The sequence below is a fragment of the Phaethon lepturus genome, unplaced genomic scaffold (assembly GCF_000687285.1).
Source record: "Phaethon lepturus isolate BGI_N335 unplaced genomic scaffold, ASM68728v1 scaffold55781, whole genome shotgun sequence".
NCBI classification, from domain to species: domain Eukaryota; kingdom Metazoa; phylum Chordata; class Aves; order Phaethontiformes; family Phaethontidae; genus Phaethon; species Phaethon lepturus.
Genome location: NW_010519543.1, coordinates 42844 through 62754, shown reverse-complemented (window position 1 = coordinate 62754; position 19911 = coordinate 42844). Strand labels below are relative to the sequence as shown.

The window sequence follows — 19911 nt, the reverse complement described above, 5'->3', positions numbered from 1 at the left end:
GTATAATTACAAAGTGGGTTTTTTATATAGAAAATCAAAATAGGTCTGGATGAGCATTTCTAATTGTTATATTTTTTAATATTTTATATTCTAATGTAGGGGTTGCACTGTTTTCAGTAAACGGGAAGAACTGTTCTTGAGGGAAAAGCTGTTTAATAAACATAAGCCATTGATTTTGCTTCCATTAAAAATACATGCTAAAAATATACTTTGATTTTTAAAGTCAAGAATGATTGCCATTATGCAGTGTTCAGAAAAGAGAGCTGCTGGTTTGTAATTTTTCCAAAGCTTTGCTAAATAGTTTTCTTTGCCAAGAGTATAGTGTTACAGTTTTGAGTAACTGTTTACCAATTGGCTGCAGAGGAGGCAGTGCCTTCCAACCTAGACTTGAAATAGTTTATGGGTAAGTCAGAAGAAGAATGGCTGTCTTAAATTCCTTTGTTCAGCAAGGGCTGGAGATGACTAATGTCAGAAAGTGTGTATTTTACTTAGATTTTTTTTTTTTTTCTTCAAGCTGAGTCACATCTTGACCTATTTGGCTTGATAACATGTACTTGTACTATAAATGTCTAAAAGCTTAATCTAATTTCCCCACTCTTTCAACAGGGTAAAAATGCTGACAGCTAATAGTCTGTTTGAACTATCACATTTGCCAACTGTCTGGCAGATTCAGGAGCAAAACAGAAAATCACTGTTCTATGCCTTTTTGTAATACCATGTTTTAGGTGATAGTTGCATCAGAAGATTGTTTCCCTCCCCCTCTACCCTATGCCCACAAAATGAGTTTAGATTAGATATGAAATCTGATTAGATTACAGGTTAACAGAGGATCGTCGTACAGTAGTAGTTTGTGCTCAGCTCTTCCCCCCCGCACAAGTAGTGTGGGCCTTGTTGATTTTGTAGCCTTCCAACGTTTTTATTTTCCCATTGGTACTTATATTGCATCTGCTGTTTTGCACGGCTGTGTGACATAGCAGATCAAGGAACTGATCTGGCTCCTGGGAGGAAGGAGCCCTTTGAAAAGGCTTCAGTTTACACAGCACAGCGGGTAAGCACGTGGAGAAGAGCTGGATAGAACAACGGTGGCTTTTTCGTAGCAGAAAAGCCAGCTTAGATGCACATCAAACTGGAGCCTCGGAGTAATGTGTTTTCTTCCAGCCTTTTATAAACCTTTTTAGAAGGCTGTACCATTTCCTACATGATTCAATAAAAACATTCTTGTCCTAGAGGATTTTACCCTTACAAATACCTGTTTCTATCTGTAAATTATCTGTATTTCTAATAACTGCAAGCGGAACAAATATGTTCTATTCCCCAAGCTCTCTTTTGTTTTGCAGCTGCTCTACTTTGTAAATGGCACAAATCCCATCCGTGCCCTTTCTACAATATTGTGGTCAGTGTTCCTAACTGTTCTGAAATTCGCACTTGCAAAAAGAAACTGTATAGAATAGAATGAGATGCAACTTCTTTTTAATTAAGCAAGTGTACTTTCATTCTTAATGTATAGAATCGTAACGGCTGGCAGATAGTTCTTAACATGAATAGATGTGAGAGCTAGAAGTTATAAACCTGCAGAATTTGAAAGTTATGAAGTAAAGCAACTGGTTAAGTCTTAAGCACTACCTTTTAGCCTGGATGCTGGTTGAGACTTCAGATGTGTTGTCCAGCTGAATAATACAGTTACTCAAGGAATGCTGCTAACACAGCTGTTTTGTTTTATTTTCTTGCCCTTACAATGGGAAAAATGTTTAGCATACTTTGGTTGTTTTGCCATTTGAAAAATTGCATTTTAAAGAGTTGTAACATCTGCCAATTAATACTTAAGAGCTTAGTATTTCTAGAGTTTGCTTTATTCTGAAAGAGGTATTCTCTGTTTGGGAATCTGGTTCTTAAGACTTCTGTACTTACCGCTTTGTCACACTCCAGGCAGCTTTTGTGGTTAACAGTACTTTCACGAATGATGACACAAGGTCAGACAAAAAGTCCATCAAACAAATGTCCCGTCTCTGAGAGTGCCTAGTAAAGAGCGTGAAAACAAGGCAAGGGTATATGGTGAGGGTGGCTTTTTTCCCCCCGTTGAATACTGTCCTATTCTCTAGTGAGTTGTAGCTTAGTATTTTGAGCTAGGAAGGGTATTTTATTAATGTTGGATTGATTTTTGTTGTTGTTTGGTTTGATCTTTTTGTTGTAAACGTCCACCAGAAAACACTTGATCATGCTCTATTGAAGGACATTATACTAACTTCATAGTATTTGGTGGTTTAATTATCTAAGAATTGTCTTAATCTATTAAATTCATAATTTAATTCTCTAAGAATTGTCGTCATTTTTATGCTTAAGCAAACTTTCAAAATTGAGAAGTGTTGTACTGTGTTGTGTTACTGTGGTTTCTTTAATTTTAATTTTTTTTCTCCTTGGCATTGAAACATTGATCATTTTGGGAGAGAGAAGACTCGGTTTCTATGGACAATCATATGTAAGGAGTTGAAGTTCAATTTCAACTTACGAACTCTGCACAGTGCAGTGCGTTTATAGTTTTCAACATTCTTGCATAGACACATGACCAGTGAAATATGTACTTTTTAAACTGATGGAATCTTTAACAGAAGAAATGTTGGCTACGCAGACTTCTCAGCCAGCTGTCTTAAAGCTTCTTCTTCCCTTTCTTTCAGACTAAAAGTAATGATGACCTCTTAGCAGGGATGGCTGGTGGCGGTGGAGTGACAATGACCAATGGTGTCAAGTCAAAGAAGAGCACTTGTGTATCAACAGCATCTTCAGCTTCAGGGACGACCATGAACAGTCTGGAAAATAAACCCAAAACTATTGCAGGTAAATGGATATATTGATCCTTAAAAATGGTAGTTGCGTGGCTTTTTGTTTTCCTATTATGTTGAGTATCCAGGCTGCCTGATGAAGTGGTCAGTTAAGGCCACGGTCAAATCAAACTCCTCCTATGCTCTTTTCCCATTTTTCAATAATGCAATTACCGTTTTGGAGGGTGTTCCTTTTAATTTTTTCAGTACTGATTATGCAACTACTATATAAAACCAGATAACGTAATTAATCTAGAGAATCGTAGGTTTGTCTAAAATAATTTAATTTGTCTAAAAAAAATCCATGCCACAAGCATTAAATCTTTAAGATGTGATCACTTGTTGCAGTCAACATTTTGGACATTCTATATTGCTTTATAGAAATAAAGGAGCTTTCAGAAGCTCTTCAGAAAGGTGAAATTATTTAGTGTGTTGTCAATATGGATGGAAGTATGTCTTGCCTTCCATTGCTATGTTTTGGATTCAGAAATGCTTGCAAAGCTGTAAAGCATCTGGAAATAAAGAAGTAATAATCTATCCTTGTCTTTATGAAATGAGATGAAAATATAAAACCCCTTAATTTTAATGTTGGGGAATCATGATATGCAATTCGTCACTTAAAAGTTTACATTCAAATCTACTGAAGAGAGAGACAAATTTGAACTTGCAGGAATAGCACTGCTGCAGTTTTTGTACAATTTATCAGAAGCTGATGAAGACAGAAAAAAAGAAGCTTTCAAATGTTAAACTTCAAGGTCTAACTCATTTTCAAAATACTGGTAAAGCATAGCAATTGGTAAGGCATGTATCAATTAAAATATAACTGCACTGATTCACGATTAAGGTTGAATAAATGTTTAATCTAAATGTATTTTTATGAAATATATTTACCCATTTGATTCAGAAAATCCACCACTGAATTGCTTATACAAAACACACAGTCTTCTATTACACACACTGTATTTTAAATTAATGCTCCCAACTTTCAAAAAACATACAGGTACAAGTTCCACAACGAAGCGTAGCACTTCTTCTGGAAATAAAGAGTCAAGCTCTTCTAGAGAAAGAATACGTGATCGTTCTCGTTTAAGCCAGAGCAAAAAGCTGCCTTTGACTGGACAGGGGACCAACGATACGGTACTGGCAAAACGCTCCCGTAGTCGCACCAATCCAGAATCAGATATTCGAATGAGCAAGTCCAAATCAGACAATCAAATCAGTGACAAAGCTGCACTGGAAGCAAAGGTGAATGATCTTTTGACACTAGCAAAAACTAAAGATGTGGAAATCTTGCACCTGAGGAATGAACTAAGGGATATGCGTGCTCAACTGGGACTTAATGAAGATCAACTTGAAGGTGATGAAAAATCTGAAGAAAAAGAGGCCATTGTTGTCCATCAGCCAACTGATGTAGAGTCTACATTACTACAGTTACAGGAACAAAACACTGCCATCCGAGAAGAGCTCAACCAGCTGAAGAATGAGAATAGAATGTTAAAAGACAGACTAAATGCATTAGGCTTTTCTTTGGAACAGAGGCTGGACAACTCTGAAAAACTCTTTGGCTATCAGTCTTTGAGTCCAGAGATTACAGCTGGCAACCACAGTGATGGTGGTGGTACTCTGACATCTTCAGTGGAAGGTTCTGCTCCTGGATCAATGGAAGACTTGTTAAGTCAGGATGAAAACACTTTGATGGACAACCAACATAGTAATTCCATGGATAATTTAGACAGTGAGTGCAGTGAAGTTTATCAGCCACTGACATCAAGTGATGATGCCTTAGATGCTCCATCATCTTCGGAGTCTGAAGGCGTACCGAGTATAGAAAGATCTAGGAAGGGGAGCAGTGGCAATGCAAGCGAAGTGTCCGTAGCTTGTCTGACAGAACGGATACATCAGATGGAGGAGAATCAACACAGTACAGCTGAAGAGCTGCAAGCCACACTTCAAGAGCTTGCAGATTTGCAACAAATAACACAAGAGCTAAACAGTGAGAATGAAAGACTTGGAGAGGAAAAAGTAATCCTTATGGAATCTTTGTGCCAGCAAAGTGACAAGTTAGAACACTTTAGCCGTCAGATTGAGTATTTTCGATCCCTTTTAGATGAACACCATATTTCATATGTAATCGATGAAGATATGAAAAGTGGTCGCTACATGGAGTTAGAGCAACGTTATATGGACCTTGCAGAGAACGCTCGGTTTGAGCGAGAGCAGCTGTTAGGTGTTCAGCAGCACTTGAGCAACACTTTGAAGATGGCAGAACAAGACAATAAGGAGGCCCAAGAAATGATAGGGGCATTAAAAGAACGAAATCACCACATGGAACGGATTATTGAGTCAGAGCAGAAAAGCAAAACAGCGATAGCATCTACCTTAGAGGAGTACAAAGCTACAGTAGCCAGTGACCAGATTGAGATGAACAGGCTGAAAGCTCAGTTAGAGCATGAAAAGCAGAAAGTCGCTGAGTTGTATTCTATACACAACTCTGGAGATAAATCAGATATACAAGATTTGCTGGAGAGTGTCAGGCTGGATAAAGAAAAAGCAGAGACATTGGCCAGTAGTCTGCAAGAAGAGCTGGCACACACTCGCAATGATGCCAATCGACTGCAAGATGCCATTGCTAAGGTAGTGTTTAAAACAAACTGTTGTGTTTCAACATCCCATGTACACCATGACTTACTGTTGATCACTGCAGTTCTTTTAGAAGTAAAGGATTAATTCTGAGGTTAATCGGATTGCAGTAGTGTTAGGATTGCTTACTTTCTCTTAACCTTTGTTATGAAAATGACAGAGGCCTTTTTAAAAATTATATGGACACATTCAGCCATAGAGTAACTGTCGTTGTACTTTTTAAAAATACTGCTATTCAAACTATTTCAAGGGCCAAACTTGAACAGTGTTTAAGATACAGTATGAATTTTGTGCTTAAATTGCATGCCTTCTGCAAGAGTTTCAAGCAGTTAGTGCCAAACTGGTGGGAGAGGTGTCACTGAAAAAGTTGTGGGAGTCAAAGTTTGAAGTGATAACCCAGCTGTTGATGACCTGTAGGACTTTTCACAGATGTTGAGGGAATATTTTGAAGTTTCATCTTATTCAAGTTGGATCAGCTAACTTAGAATAAACAAATGATAAAGCAAGCAGAAAAGTGTCTTTCTGCAATCAAGAAATTACTAATTTTGAGGTAGACAGAGATTTTACCAAATGTAATTTAATTTACTGAATACATATTTTAGTTTAAATGAGAAAAAAACCAAGCATTTTTATAAGCTTCTAAACAATTATTATTAAATATGTCAAATACACATAATGGTTTTATTAATGATCTGTCCAGGAGCAGCTTGTGTGTTGACTGGGGTTTGGATTGAAATGTGTATTTCTAGTTCTAGAACAGCTATTTTGACTCAAATATAACTAATTTATCTAGCAAATACATCTAGAAAAAGAATTTTTCATAATTTAATATAAAAATAAGAATCATAACATTTATTTAATAGCTTTAAGTTAAAGGTATATCTTCCTGATGAGAAAATTTATGCCAAATTTAATGTGTGAACTATATGTTAGTCACAAATCAACATGTTAGTCATGATCACCAGTCAGTTAGAATCAACCTTAATTTGGGAGGGGAAAAAAAATTAATAATTAAAGTTGGGTAGTGCTATTAAAATAAAAAAATACTGAAACATAAGTTAAAGCAGGACATTTTGTCTATTAAGACTGGTGCCTGACTGTGTTGACCCACCCTATGCCATGACCTAATTTCTCTTGTTTTTCTGACACCCTTTTTTTGCTGTAGGGTTAATGTAACTGTGCCTCTGATCCCAGCTTGTTGCTTATGTTGCAGTTTCATGAGGCAGGACAAAATAGCCTCGCTGCTTCTGAAAGGGAGAAGTCTACTACCTCTTCCTTCCCCTGTATTTTTAAATTCAGTTCAATAGCTTGTAAGGTGCCTCTGGGGACTCACTAACACATCTCACACACAAATGTGAATCCTGCTACTTGGTTCAGGAAATTAATCGTCTCACAGGTCCACCAAGCACTAAAATTGATGCACAGAAGAGAGTAGGTTGGGTTTTTTTGGCAAGAGAAAGAAAGGGTAAAGAGTTCCCCCCCAGGCCTTTACCATGGCAGCTAGATGTTAAATTGTATCAGCTACTGATGAAATCACAGCCTTGGTACTACAGTATTGTTGCTTCACTTGAATACAGGATACTGCTGTTAGAGTAGCTGGGGAATGCTCGTATAGTCAACTTGGAAATAAGAGTTTAAGTCTGGTTCAGGAAAATAGTTGCAGTAGAACAATACATTTTTAAAGGCTTATATTTGACTTGTCCCATACTATTTTGTGGTTGCAGAAATATATTGTTAAGTGTGGCAGTTATGAAACTGAAAGTGTGTTTTAAAATGCAAAATCTTAGTTATGATAAGATACATTCTTTTTCAGGTTGAAGATGAATACAGAGTGTTCCAAGAAGAAGCAAAGAAACAAATTGAGGATCTTAATGTGACTCTAGAAAAACTTCGGACAGAACTAGATGAAAAAGAAACTGAGAGAAGTGACATGAAAGAAACTATCTTTGAGTTGGAGGATGAAGTAGAGCAGCATCGTGCTGTGAAGCTTCATGACAATCTCATCATATCTGATTTGGAGAGTAAGTGTTATGAGTTTCTCTTGTGAGAGAAATGATAATTTAAGAACAGCTGTAGTAGAACGCTGTAATAGTGAAAATATTTTCATTTGACTTTGGTATGTGTGAATTCAAGTTAGACTGGGCTTTGCAGAACCCTTATACACTAGGGGGAAAAAATGAAGTTGGTTTTGCTTTTCCAGTCCCAGTAGTAGTTGGTGTGGGACTGAAAAACCTGTGAATTGAGAATAAATATCACATCTGATAATGTTGTTTTCAAGTTGTTTTTCAAAGTAGAAGGATGTGTAATTACAGGCTTAATCATAGTGTGCTCCTTGTGCATTTTGAAGACTGGGTGATTGATCAATTGATGTTTTGGTGGCGTTGTTTTTTTAAGAATACTCTCTCTTTCAAGTGCCCAAATATTAGGAGTTTACCAGGTAGCTTGAGAATGTTTATAATTAATCATTTCTCCCACCTGAAGAAAGGTGGTTTTAGTGGAGAAATGGGTGAATGTGGGCCCTGAAAGTTAGAAATGTTAGCGCTGACTTGGCAATATGGATGTATCCTATATCTCTTTCTGTGTAGATTTGCTCAAGTCATGAAACTGATCTGTGAACCTAAAAATGAATCTGACAAATTTCAAGCAAGTTAGAATAAAACTTTATCTGTTGACTCTTGCCACTATGCAAGAAATGGTTGGGGCTTATAATGAAACTCATGTTTACTGTATACTTGTCTAGCTCTCTGTGACTTAGTTCCCTCTCTGATCTGCAAGACCTGCTCGGACATTCCTACACAGGCTGGAATTCTGCAATTAGTCTCCACCTAAATAAGAACTGGGGCAACTGTACCCTGGCAAGCTGTATTTGCACAATGCTACTTACAGAATTCAAATATCTGCCATTCTTCCATGGTATACAAAGATTCAACAAGACAGCAAAAAAACAAAGCATGATCCCTTTTAACAGTAAGGGAAATAGTCATAGAAGGGATTTTAAATTGGTCTGCCATCAAGAAAAGGTAGTGTCTTAAGCAAGCTAAACTGTTTATTCAACTGAAGCTCAGTGTCTTCAGACATGTGGCGGTCAGCTTGGTTTCCCTAAGCAACCCTTCTTAAGAGACAGTCACTGTTTCTCTTTACAAAATTGCTTTATGTTTTATTCTGCAATTTTTTTTGCTCTTTCTGTTCCAAAACCACAGACAGACATTTACTTGGGAGCAGGAACTGAAGCATGCAGTCAGTGGCTCTGACTTTGTTCCTGAAGTAATTTTGTAGCGAAGTCTTAAAAAAGTTGGACGCTTTTCTACTTGCCTTGTTTTGTCCATTAACTGAAATACATTCATATGGAAAATAGCACTGTAGCCAAGTAAACGTGATTATCTGACTAGTAATACCTGATTACAAGACAGCTCTAATTTTTAGATGCTTTTGGGGGTACAAAACAGCTGTCATATATTTCACTTAAACTGGTAAAAATTCAAGCAAACAAACCTCTGCTTGGGCAGAAATTTTCAGCAAAAAATGTGACGGTCTTTTTTACTTGTCCCAGAGTTTGGAAAATAAAACTGTCCTAGCTGATGGTCTGCTGTGATCCTGTAGGGAAGAAAATCAGCACTTTAGTTACAGGTAGGAAGGAGAGTGTCATCTAGTGGCAGTAAGAAAGATGGCACCCAAAGAATCGTATAAACTTAAAAAAAAATATTTTTCTCTGACCACTTTAAAATGCTGTTCATTAGGGGTTCATAATTAAACCACGTACAGGAGTTTCTCAGTGGTATCCTCTAAGTAGTGACAGCAAAGAACAGCATCTCAGAAAAATCTGGGACTTGGAGGTAGTACATACAACATATAAAGGACAGAAATTTAGTAATTTGTATTAAAGTGAGAGAAAAGCACATCTTAGTAGTAGTAAGTTGTCTTATGCTGATCAAACGTTTGGTCAGTTCTGGTATTCTGTCAGCCAAATGTATAATGCCTGTGCTTTTAAATGTGGAGAATTTAGTATAGGTTTAAGTATTATAAAGCACTAGTTAGAAGAGTGGTGGTTTTTCACCTTAAATAAGCAAGTGTAATAAAAATCCATAAAGGTTTTCTTTAGTGAACTTTTATTTCAGGTTTGAAAATACAAGGAAATCTAAGCCACCCCTTAGGGAGAGAATTTGTCTAACGGAAAACTTAGTGGGTGAATGAAAGTAATGGCAAGACAACTGATAAATGACAAGTGATAAGTGATGGAAAATTATCACTTAAAGAATTCGCAAAAGACAGACTTTACAGTTAGGGGAAAGATGCTTCGTAGGTGAGGTGGTGAGTGTTCATTCAATTTAACGGTTAATCAACACTAAATAGCAATGTAGGAATGTGAAATGCTCTAGCACTGGTACTTGGGGCACGCTTCACTGTGGGCTTTCCAAACACCAAAAAGAAGCATAATGAACATATAATGAAACATTTTTCACAGTAATCTGAATATTGAACTGTCACCTTTTAGCTGTTAATATGTCTGCCCACAAAAAATGGGATTCCTTTGATGTGGACAGTCGGATGTGAATTGCATTGATTAAAAACATACAGTATGTTCCTGATGTCCATCTAGATGCGGCAGGAACTGTAGTCAGTCACAGCTGAACTTGTTACTGGTGAGATGAGGAGTTCTGTTTTGTATCTAAAAAGTCTAAGAAATATTAAAATAACCTGTATGTTCTATATCCTCACTAGCGCGACGAGTCTGTAGGTACTGGAGTGGAGTTGAGGGCCTGGGAGAGGGCAGGCTGGCAGCGCGCAGGGGAGGCGGGCGTTGCGCTAGATGGCGTGTTTCCTCTGGTTTTCATTTCTGGCTTCGGAAAAACTTTCAGTAGTCAGGTAGCTAACCTGTCACATTAGTCATCTGTGATGACTAAGGGGAAAAAAAGAAACCTATTATTCTTCCAAGCAGTTAATAAGAGTTTGTGGGGAAACTTTTTCAGAGAGCTTTGTCCCCTGATTTGCAGAAAATTGTATTCGTAGGTTAGCAACATCAGTTGTCAGATGTTTCTTCTGAAGCCTGAAAATACTCGTTGCGTGTTCACTTAGCACGAGATACGTATGCTGAACATACCCGTTCTCTTAGTCTGTAACTATTTAAGGCAGTAAGTTTTTTGGACAAGGGTAGGTGTGCAAGACTGTTGATATAGTTAATGTTCAGTGAATAAATAGTTCTTTTATGGAGCTGACCATTACTTTTTAATTCTGCTGTATCTCATTTTGAAAAAGATCTTGACACCAGTTGTGAAACTAAGTTTTTACATTACCATATTTACCCCTTTTCTGCCATACTGTTGGAAAAGTCAATTGGATGTTAGTTTTCTAATTGTTAGCACTTTTTATTTTGCTAATGTTAGACCCTTAAAAAAATCAGCTTTTTTGCTGTATGGAACTATAGTCTGACAATGGTGTGCTCAAAAGCAAGATTGATATGCATATTGCCTGAGCTTTGGTGTATTTGTAACCAGTGCCTCTTCCTGATATAAGGAAGCGATCATTCTTAAATTAACTGTAATGTTGCACTACTCTGTGTAGATGTGATTGTACTGGGATAGCCATTTCTATGCTAAAAAATTGAAGTGCTATCCTAGTATAAGGCAAACCAATGTCACTAGTACAAAAACTGCAAGAATGCCCATTGTGGATTTGCCTGTGTCGGCATTACTTGATTTAATGTTGCTTATCAGGAATTGTAATGTCATGTTTTGAAACTAATACGCATAGCTGAATATTGTCTTTTTTCCTTTCTTTTTCCCTTTTTTTTTTTTTAACCAGAGACTATTGAAATTAAACAACTGACTATTGATATTCGTTTTTATTTTATAGTGGTAAATTCTAACTGCTAATTACAATTAGTAAGAGTTACAGATACAGAATACAGTGAAACTTTTTCTGTGGCAGCATTACAAAATTCAGATGATATCTTAGTTTCTTCCTCCCACCTCCAGTCCTACCTGTAATGTTTTTCTTTACCATTTGTAGTCTGCATTTCCCATAATGTATTTTTCTACCTTTTAAAAAGCAAGGCCTTGTCAAACTGTGATTTAAATCAATAGCATTTTGTAAAATGTAGACATAATTGAATCCTGGAGTAAAACACAAGCAGCTTGCTCATTTGTCATTTTTTATTACCCTATTCATTCATCAGAATGGTCTCCTTGTTCTTCACTTACCCTAACCAATAGTTACTTTTCTTTTTATCTCAATCCTCTTTCTTGTCTATGCTCCTTAAAAGGCACAGACTAGATAATGGTAGAAGAGAATTACCTGTCCTACCATAATGAAAATTGCAGCACATACAGGTGGAAAGAGTTTGTGTGTATTAGAGAGGACTCGTGGAGGTTGTGAGGATGCAGAAAAGAAGGATACCACAAGGCAGCTGTACAGAGAATTGCTGCCCATGTACCTATTTTGACTACTTGAATTTTCAGGCTGTAATTGGTGACATGATGCAAACAATGGAGTTCAGGCTGTGAGAGGTGAAATCACTTACCTTAGTCTTAATTTCTCACTACATTTCAAATTCAGTTGCAATTTGGTAGCTCTTTTAAGGTGGGGCTTTTTTGTTGTGGGGTTTTTTTTTTATCTCTGATTGATTGGGGGAGAAGACTGTTTCCAACAGCTGCTGTAAAGTGCTCTGTATTGTTTATAGTAACTGCAGAATATTCAGACCATTGTGTTTTACTTCAAAGCATAAATATACTAAAACTTAATGGTGCGTTTCATATCTCACAAAAGCTCAAAACAATGGCATTACACAAACTTTAACTCTGGATGCATTTATAGTTTCTGGTTTGTGGTTATTTTTAGATGAACTATAGCTTGCTTTTAGTAGTAGAACAATTTTATTTTTAAAAACACATTTTCTTTGAACTGTCATTAAAAGAGAAAATGATCATCTACTAGATTTTGTTTCAAAATGCTACTGGAAGCTCTTTAGGGCATGTTGACTTGCTGTCACTGTTGAAAGTTATCTAGTTTGCAGCAGGCTTTTTTAGCATGTGTTTAAAGGAAAAAGGGGTGGGGAGGTGGAGCGAGAGTGGCTTTTATAACTTTGACCTAAAGCTGGCATCTCAATGCTGACTTTAGCTCAAAAAAGTTGTGTATACAGAGACAAGCTAAAAATTGGCGGGCTTTGCTTAAATATTATCATGGTAGCATGAGATTTGAGTGGCCCACTCTGTGTTAGGTTTATCTTCAAAGCTTAAAGCTCAGTTGGATGCATCTTAAAATGTGCAATCTTTTAAGGAGGAGATAAATACAGAAATATCTGTATGATTTTAGTATTTCAACTTTTCCAAACCTGAAAGGTTATCATATTTTCAGGCCAGCTGAGGTTTATAACATTCTTGTAAAGAAATTAGCTGTGGCACTAAAAGCCTCTGTACTTGAGGCAAAACTCAATTTCTTCTGATGAAGAAACCAAAAGCAATTCCATCACTAAAATATTGAAATGTTTTTATGAGCATAGTTGAGGCTTCTGAATATACACGTCAGCGTAAATCAGCTTAAATCTGTTCTTAGTCTTTGTTACATCTGATTTAAAAATTTTTGAAATTCTTACTGTTTTCCATTTAGCCTGCCATAGCCTCATTTTTAGTGTTAAAAGAAGTCCCTTGACAAAACACCAGGAGTACTGAAAGTATAGGCTTACTTGGGAGGACATTGGTAGGTATCTGTAGAACAAGTGACTTTGAATAAACCCTGATTTAATGGTTTGCCTGAGACCTGATACCCAAATAAATGCACTGGAAAGTTTTCTTTCATGTTGGAAAATGAGAGCCACAAAACTTCACTTTATCAATCTGTTTGTATGATCATATATACCTATCTTTTGACTATTCAAACATTTATTATGCAGTTCCATAGATTTTTGCCAAGGTTTTGTATTTTGAACAGTATTAGGTACCTTCAATCTTTTTGTGGAAAGAGCATTGCTAGTATACAGGAAAAATATTTATTTTCAGCAGGTCTTGGAACAATGAACCTGAACAAAAAAATGTATTTGGTCATTGGGCCCATCATTTTTACAGTTTGGTAATAGCTACACTGTACTATAGAAATAAAACATCCTAGAATCTAAGGATCAGTGAGTGACACACTAATCAAAAATTTATGCTATGTTCTTCTTCATTAGCTGCTTAGTTATAATAATGGAGTAATCAATCACATTGTCTTTGTGTATTGAATAAAACAACAAATGAATAATAATTGCAGTAGCCAGTCTGTCAGACGCCACATGAGGAGTTGGTGGTGATCAAGCTGCATACCCTTTTGTATAGCTGCTGACAGATTTAGGGGACCATCTCTTTCATGACATGATCTCATAGACTGTTTGTCCCTTTGCTGTAAATATAGCTTGCTTCAACTTCAAATAGCAGCTTGATAGACAAGAATGTAAGATTCTCGACGACATGAGTAGAATTTTATCCCTGTTGAAGGCATGGTTGTGAGTGTTATGTCAGCTGCTTTGCGGCAGGGAGTAGATTGCGAATCAAAGGCTTCGCGTAGCTGCAGCTTACGTTTGAAGAGGGAAAACCCCCAGACATCCATGTTTTTAGGATCCTTCCATGTTAAATTACCTACCTTGTTTATTTGCTGTTTGTTGCTTTGTCATTTTAGTATTGTGAAGGGTAGAAAAGAGACAGGGTTTTGTGTAAGAACTGAGTTTGCTTATGCTGTCCCCCTCACCAGTCATAGAGAAGTATGTACTTATTGACACTTTCTGTCAAATTATTTCAGCTCATACTATTTTTTTCCAGATGGCTTTGGTGATAAAAATTTATTCTCTGAGTAAGTTTTTAAAAGCATTTGCAGGTTTTTTGAGTTACTCTTTTTTAAAGTAAATAGATCCCTAAGATCTTACAGAGAATTTTACTTTCTTTCCAGATACAGTTAAAAAACTTCAGGACCAAAAGCATGACATGGAAAGAGAGATAAAGAATCTTCACAGGAGACTCCGGGTAGGTTAAAACCTAAAAACTCAATAAATTGTAAACTTAGAATGTCATAGGACGTGCATGTGGAATTGTGACAAGGTAATATGATTAGATGTAATACCATTAAAATAATTATTTCTGAGAGACAGGTGTCACATGGGAATGTATTTACTAATCTACAGACATTAAAGAATTAACTTCAGAAAAATTCTCAGTGTCACAAAAAGATACGGCATTGGGATTAGGAGAAAATGTTCCTGTGTCTTCTGATGCATAGTTTAATATTATTTTTTTTTTCCCCCCTCCACCTTGAACATTTTCTTTGTTTCTAGAAAATAAATCTAGTTATTTCCATCAAACCTTCTTCAATTTAACTTGTAAGTTAGATTGTGCCTGATGCCAGAGATGACTACCTTTGTAAATCCTGTAACAGCATGGAGAAACTATGAATAATAAGGATAACTTTTATTTTTAAATTCAAAATTCTTGCTGCTGCTTTCAATTTAAAGTTTTATTTACTTATAGGAAGAGTCAGCAGAATGGCGTCAGTTCCAGGCTGATCTACAGACTGCAGTGGTTATAGCAAATGATATAAAGTCTGAGGCCCAGGAAGAGATAGGAGACCTGAAGCGTAGATTACATGAAGCTCAGGAGAAAAACGAGAAGCTTACTAAAGAGTTGGAGGAAATAAAGTCACGCAAGTATGCAAAAGACAACAGCGATATTGTCTCTCTTGTAAGGGATACAATTTTGGAAATTCAGTTTCTTAACTGTTATTGAGACTCCAGAAGTTCATACATCCTCTCACTGTAAGGATCTGTATTTCAACAAGCTGCTTTACGTAAGCTGTCAGGGGTCGAAATAGGGAAACTTATAAGAACAATATTTGTTTCTTTATGCTGTATACTTAATCCATCCAAGAATATTCAGTTTGGTGCTTTTGCAAAACCAGGTTGAAGTGGAGGATTTTTGGTATTTAACAGCTGGACGTGATTTAACTTCCTTCAGTGAGAAAAACAAGCAGTGTTGGCTTTTCTGTACCATCATTAATACTTATTAGCAGCCAAAGCTTTTGGTATGGTTAAAAATACAGCTGGATTTTTACCTGAAAAGAAACCTTCATCTAATTCTTCATATATCTTGTACTGTTTTCTTTCCACTAATAATTGTTTCTGGGAATAATTAAAAATGCTTTGTGTATGAAAAATTTTTTCATAAAAATAATTCAAACTGTGATGTATTGTGGCTTGAATTAGTTGCTTACAGTTATTCAGAAGCTGAGTTGTATGTCTTTCAGAAGTATTAAAGTCCTCAAATCCATAGAATAGGAACGTCTTGGACAGTACCATTTGAGTCCTGACTACATCGTCTCTAGGGATTGAATACGTGTATAGCTTAGAATTACAGTATTGATGTTTGTGATGTGTATATATTAAACATTTTTTTTCCACATGGATAGGCATTTTATAGGATACATTACACTTAACCTAGCATCCAGTAGGGTATGAGATAATGCAGGCTATGGAACTTGGAAAAGCTGATTGTAGGAAGAGCACACTGGTTACACTGAAAACGGAAAATTATCTGGATGGATGAGTGCTGGGCATAAGGCATCTTGTCTGACCTAAGATCACCAAACTAAGTAATATGAGCAATTCTTGCTAAAACATTTCCGCTAGAATTGTAATTGTTCAATTACTGCTTGCAAGTGAACCTTTGAGGTTAGAGTTGCACTTTTGAAGGTGCTGATTCCGGTCAGTATATTCATTATTATCTATACACAAGCACCTTTTGACATTTGATTCACTGCAGACAAAGAACAAAGAGGCAACTGAATCAGATTCCTTGGAAGAGGTATAGCTACTGTATTAGGGGAGGTGTTAGGAAAATCTGTTACAGTGTCTGAAGCAAAAGTCAGTCAATGTTTAATTATTGCGACAGTAGAAAATAGATTGTTTCAAACAATTCTTGTCTTGTGAATGACACTGAATACAATAACCACCATAAATACTCTGTACTAAAAATTAATTTTTAAAATGGATTCATATGCTGCCTGAAGATGTATGCCAGAAATGCATTCTTACCTCCTTAGTATTCATTTAAATTGTTTTCTGTTTATGCAGGTGGAAAAAAATTCTCCCCTCTGAGACAATTATTTTCATACGTAATGGTTGAAATCCTTAAGGCTCATTTTTTTTCCATCGATGTGTACACATGCGTGCATGAGAGGAGCAGGAATTAAGCCTTAAATCAAATATTGATCTGGTAGACTTTTCAGCTAGTGCTTAAGCTGTCTTGCTGATAAATAGTAAGAACTTAGAGTGATAATTTAGGTTGATAATCTATTTCTAAACCACTGTGGAAAGCAAGCTAGGTTAATGTAATTACCAGCTTGGACCACGTATTTTAATTTGGCTTCAAATTTGTGTTGATTTTTTTAAAGACTTTACATGTTTAAATGCCTTAAATAGGCTGCATATTGATTTTAGGCAGGAAGAGGAACGTGGTCGAGTGTACAATTACATGAATGCTGTAGAGAGAGATTTGGCAGCTCTGAGACAAGGAATGGGCCTGAGTCGCAGATCATCGACCTCCTCAGAGCCAACTCCTACTGTAAAAACGCTCATCAAGTCATTTGACAGTGCCTCCCAAGGTAATTATTTTCAACCAGTGTAGTAGCTGTATCACGTTACGATTTTGCATATGTTGACATGGACACTTCTAATGGCTTAGCTAATTCAAAGGTAAGTTATTTTATTGTACTGTCCTGACTTAGAAGCAATGGCTGGAACAAACCAACCTGAACTAGATTGCACAACAGATTGTTCACTGTGGTTAAGCGCAAGCATCCTTTTTTTGGTCTTGTCTTTATTTTTTTCTTTACTGTTGCATTACCAATGACTCGTATGCTAGATGCTTTGATTCAATGCTCCCGTATATTAGAAATACATAAACACATATTACACACATAATTATAGCTGGAAGCACAGCTGATTTCAGCCTGACTGTTAAAATGTCAACTTAATGTGCCAAACTAAGCATTCTAAAAGCCATGTAATAGCTAGAGCTGAGTTTGTTTCTTTTAATAACTTATATTCTTAGAGTCAAAGTGCTGATGAAAGTCAAAAATAAAGTCCAGCCAGTATCACCTATTAAAAGATACAGGGAATATTTTCTGAAATGAAAGGGATCTCTCTGTTGAGACAATGGATTTTACTATAATTCTGATTGTGGAAAGAGGTGCTGTTGTCCTTCTCTATAGATGAGCAGAAAAAGGAATCCTGGTAATTATCCTGAAATGAGAAACACTTGGGTTTTAGCTTTGACTGCATGTGAGACCTTCTATGGATTAAAATATTTCCCTTGCCAGGTTTTTGGGTCTTGAATTTCATTTCAGCAATGTCACCATAAGTCTCTGATGTAAAAAGGCTTGGCCTGAAGTAGACTATGTTACCAGAGAGACTTACTGTACTGTACTGTGCATGGCAAATCTACTTTTAATTGTTTATAACCTGAAAATTTCTTAAGGTATAGAAGCATCTCCATAGTATTTGGCAATTCTGTAAATGGTTGTATTTCCACACTAGTTCTCTTTGTTCATAGGTATTTACGAGTGTTTCCTAGTGTTAATTTAGAAGGGTTTTTTTAATCTGTTATTGGACAAAGGTGCTTTCTTGCCAGAGTTAGTTCGGTAAAATGATAAATAACCTCTCTCTTCTTTTTAATCTCTTATTTCATGCTAATACCTACCTTCTTCCCTCAGCATTCATGACTAATCATTCTGTTAAATAATCAGATGACTGATTTACCAATTCAGTATTTGTAGGTTTTTGTACATTCCTAAACATGTTATTTAATCCCAAAATTTCAGGGATATATAATACCTAGTACCTGTGGACTTTGATTAAAAACTAGAAAGCAGAAGGTCATATAGGTTATCTTTCTTGTCTTACTGGCAGACCTAGGAGCCTGCTAGTAATGCCATCACTTATATCTGCCACGGTAATAGTATCCTGCACCTCATCCTTGTCCGCACCCAGTAAACTTATGTTTTTACCATGGGTGATATATTCAGTACAGAAAATTAATGTAATTACAGAGGAGTTAAATGTGTAGGCATACTTTTAAATTATTTTTGCAGTCAGTTACTACTGAAATTCTGAAAGATGCGCTCCAGTAAAGCTAGTAATGTAAAGTACAAGGCGAGAGTTTGCTATAACAACCAGTCTCCTGTTTCACTCAAAACAGCGCAATTCTCACGATGGCTTCCTTTCTGTGTTTCTGCTAGTTCCAAGCCCTGCTGCCGCCACAATTCCTCGCACTCCCCTGAGCCCAAGTCCCATGAAAACTCCCCCAGCTGCTGCTGTATCCCCTATGCAGGTAGGTGTTTTATGACTGCACTTAATCCTTCTTTGTAAAGAAGAGCATGTGAAACTACAGGTGGTGATATACAAATATTGGTTGACTTTGTGGGGAAATAATGATAAAATGTTGCCTCGAGTAAGTAATTACTGAAACGTCCATGCTAACAAAAGAGTCTTTCACTGAGAACCATGTTGTAAGTACAAGATTTGGCATAATTTGGAAGTTCTTGTTAAATATTTCCAACCATTGCTATTCCTGTGCTACTGAGAAGCATGGGAGAAGAACTTTATCTGCATTCCTTAGTTTTAGAGTTGCTGTTTGTCAGTTCTTAGTCCTGTGCCTGGCACAGAAACAGCAGTAATCCCCTTTGAGCAATGGACTGAGATCTGTGCAAAATCTGTCAGCAGTCATCAGTATAAATTTATCCCATGTTGTATGGGCTTTTGATATCAGACCTGACCAGAGAGGAATGAAATAACTTTTCATTGAATTGATTATCTTTGTTCATTTTGTACTGGCTGAGAGTTTGGCCCGTTGGTGATTGTACTGTGTATTTTGTCCTGTCCCCTCTGAGGCTTTGTCCATTTGTTCAACTGCTGCAGGACCCTAAGTATACTAGGCATCATCAATACTCTAATGCTCAGCTGTATCGATCATTGCTGGTTCTATTATCTCACTAGCTGTGTGAAGTGAGATTTCGGCAAAAGCCAACAAGTTTATGGACAAAACAGATGGGACCAGAATCGCAAAGGAAAATCAAAGAATGTACTGTATGTTTTACTCCTTTAATATCAATAATTTTCTGGTTGCCTTCAAGATATTGCTAAACAAGTTACCAAAACTTGATTTTTACTATAGGTTAGCATAATGTTTTGGTAATAAATCTTCTCTGTGTGAACTGAAGAATCTATATTCATATTGGCTTTTAATGCTCAAAGAACAATACCTGGTATAGACTGACTGTTCTCCTGTGCTCAGACCGGTGCAGCTTTTATTCATTTAAAGTGAATTTTGGGGGGGGGAGGGGGGGGAAGAGAGAGATGGCCTCAAAGCAAAGAGAAAGACTGAAATGTTTTTTATGAGACCTTCTGCTACTTCCTGTGGCTCAGTCACTCTTGACAGCAGTT

At 36.6% G+C, this 19911-nt stretch overlaps 1 protein-coding gene across 3 annotated transcripts in view; it reads left to right on the top strand.

Annotated features, from left to right (window-relative positions):
* SPECC1L (sperm antigen with calponin homology and coiled-coil domains 1-like) overlaps positions 1–19911 on the top strand; it is a 49896-nt gene that overhangs the window by 3048 nt on the left and 26937 nt on the right. For 2 of the 3 annotated variants that reach the window (XM_010297066.1, XM_010297064.1), the window contains exons 2-8: positions 2673–2832; positions 3817–5450; positions 7270–7477; positions 14370–14443; positions 14945–15120; positions 16909–17072; positions 18708–18799. In XM_010297066.1, coding sequence (XP_010295368.1) covers positions 2673–2832; positions 3817–5450; positions 7270–7477; positions 14370–14443; positions 14945–15120; positions 16909–17072; positions 18708–18799 — 2508 coding nt within the window. The remainder of the gene's footprint in view (positions 1–2672; positions 2833–3816; positions 5451–7269; positions 7478–14369; positions 14444–14944; positions 15121–16908; positions 17073–18707; positions 18800–19911) is intronic. The other variant, XM_010297063.1, reaches the window with a different exon arrangement.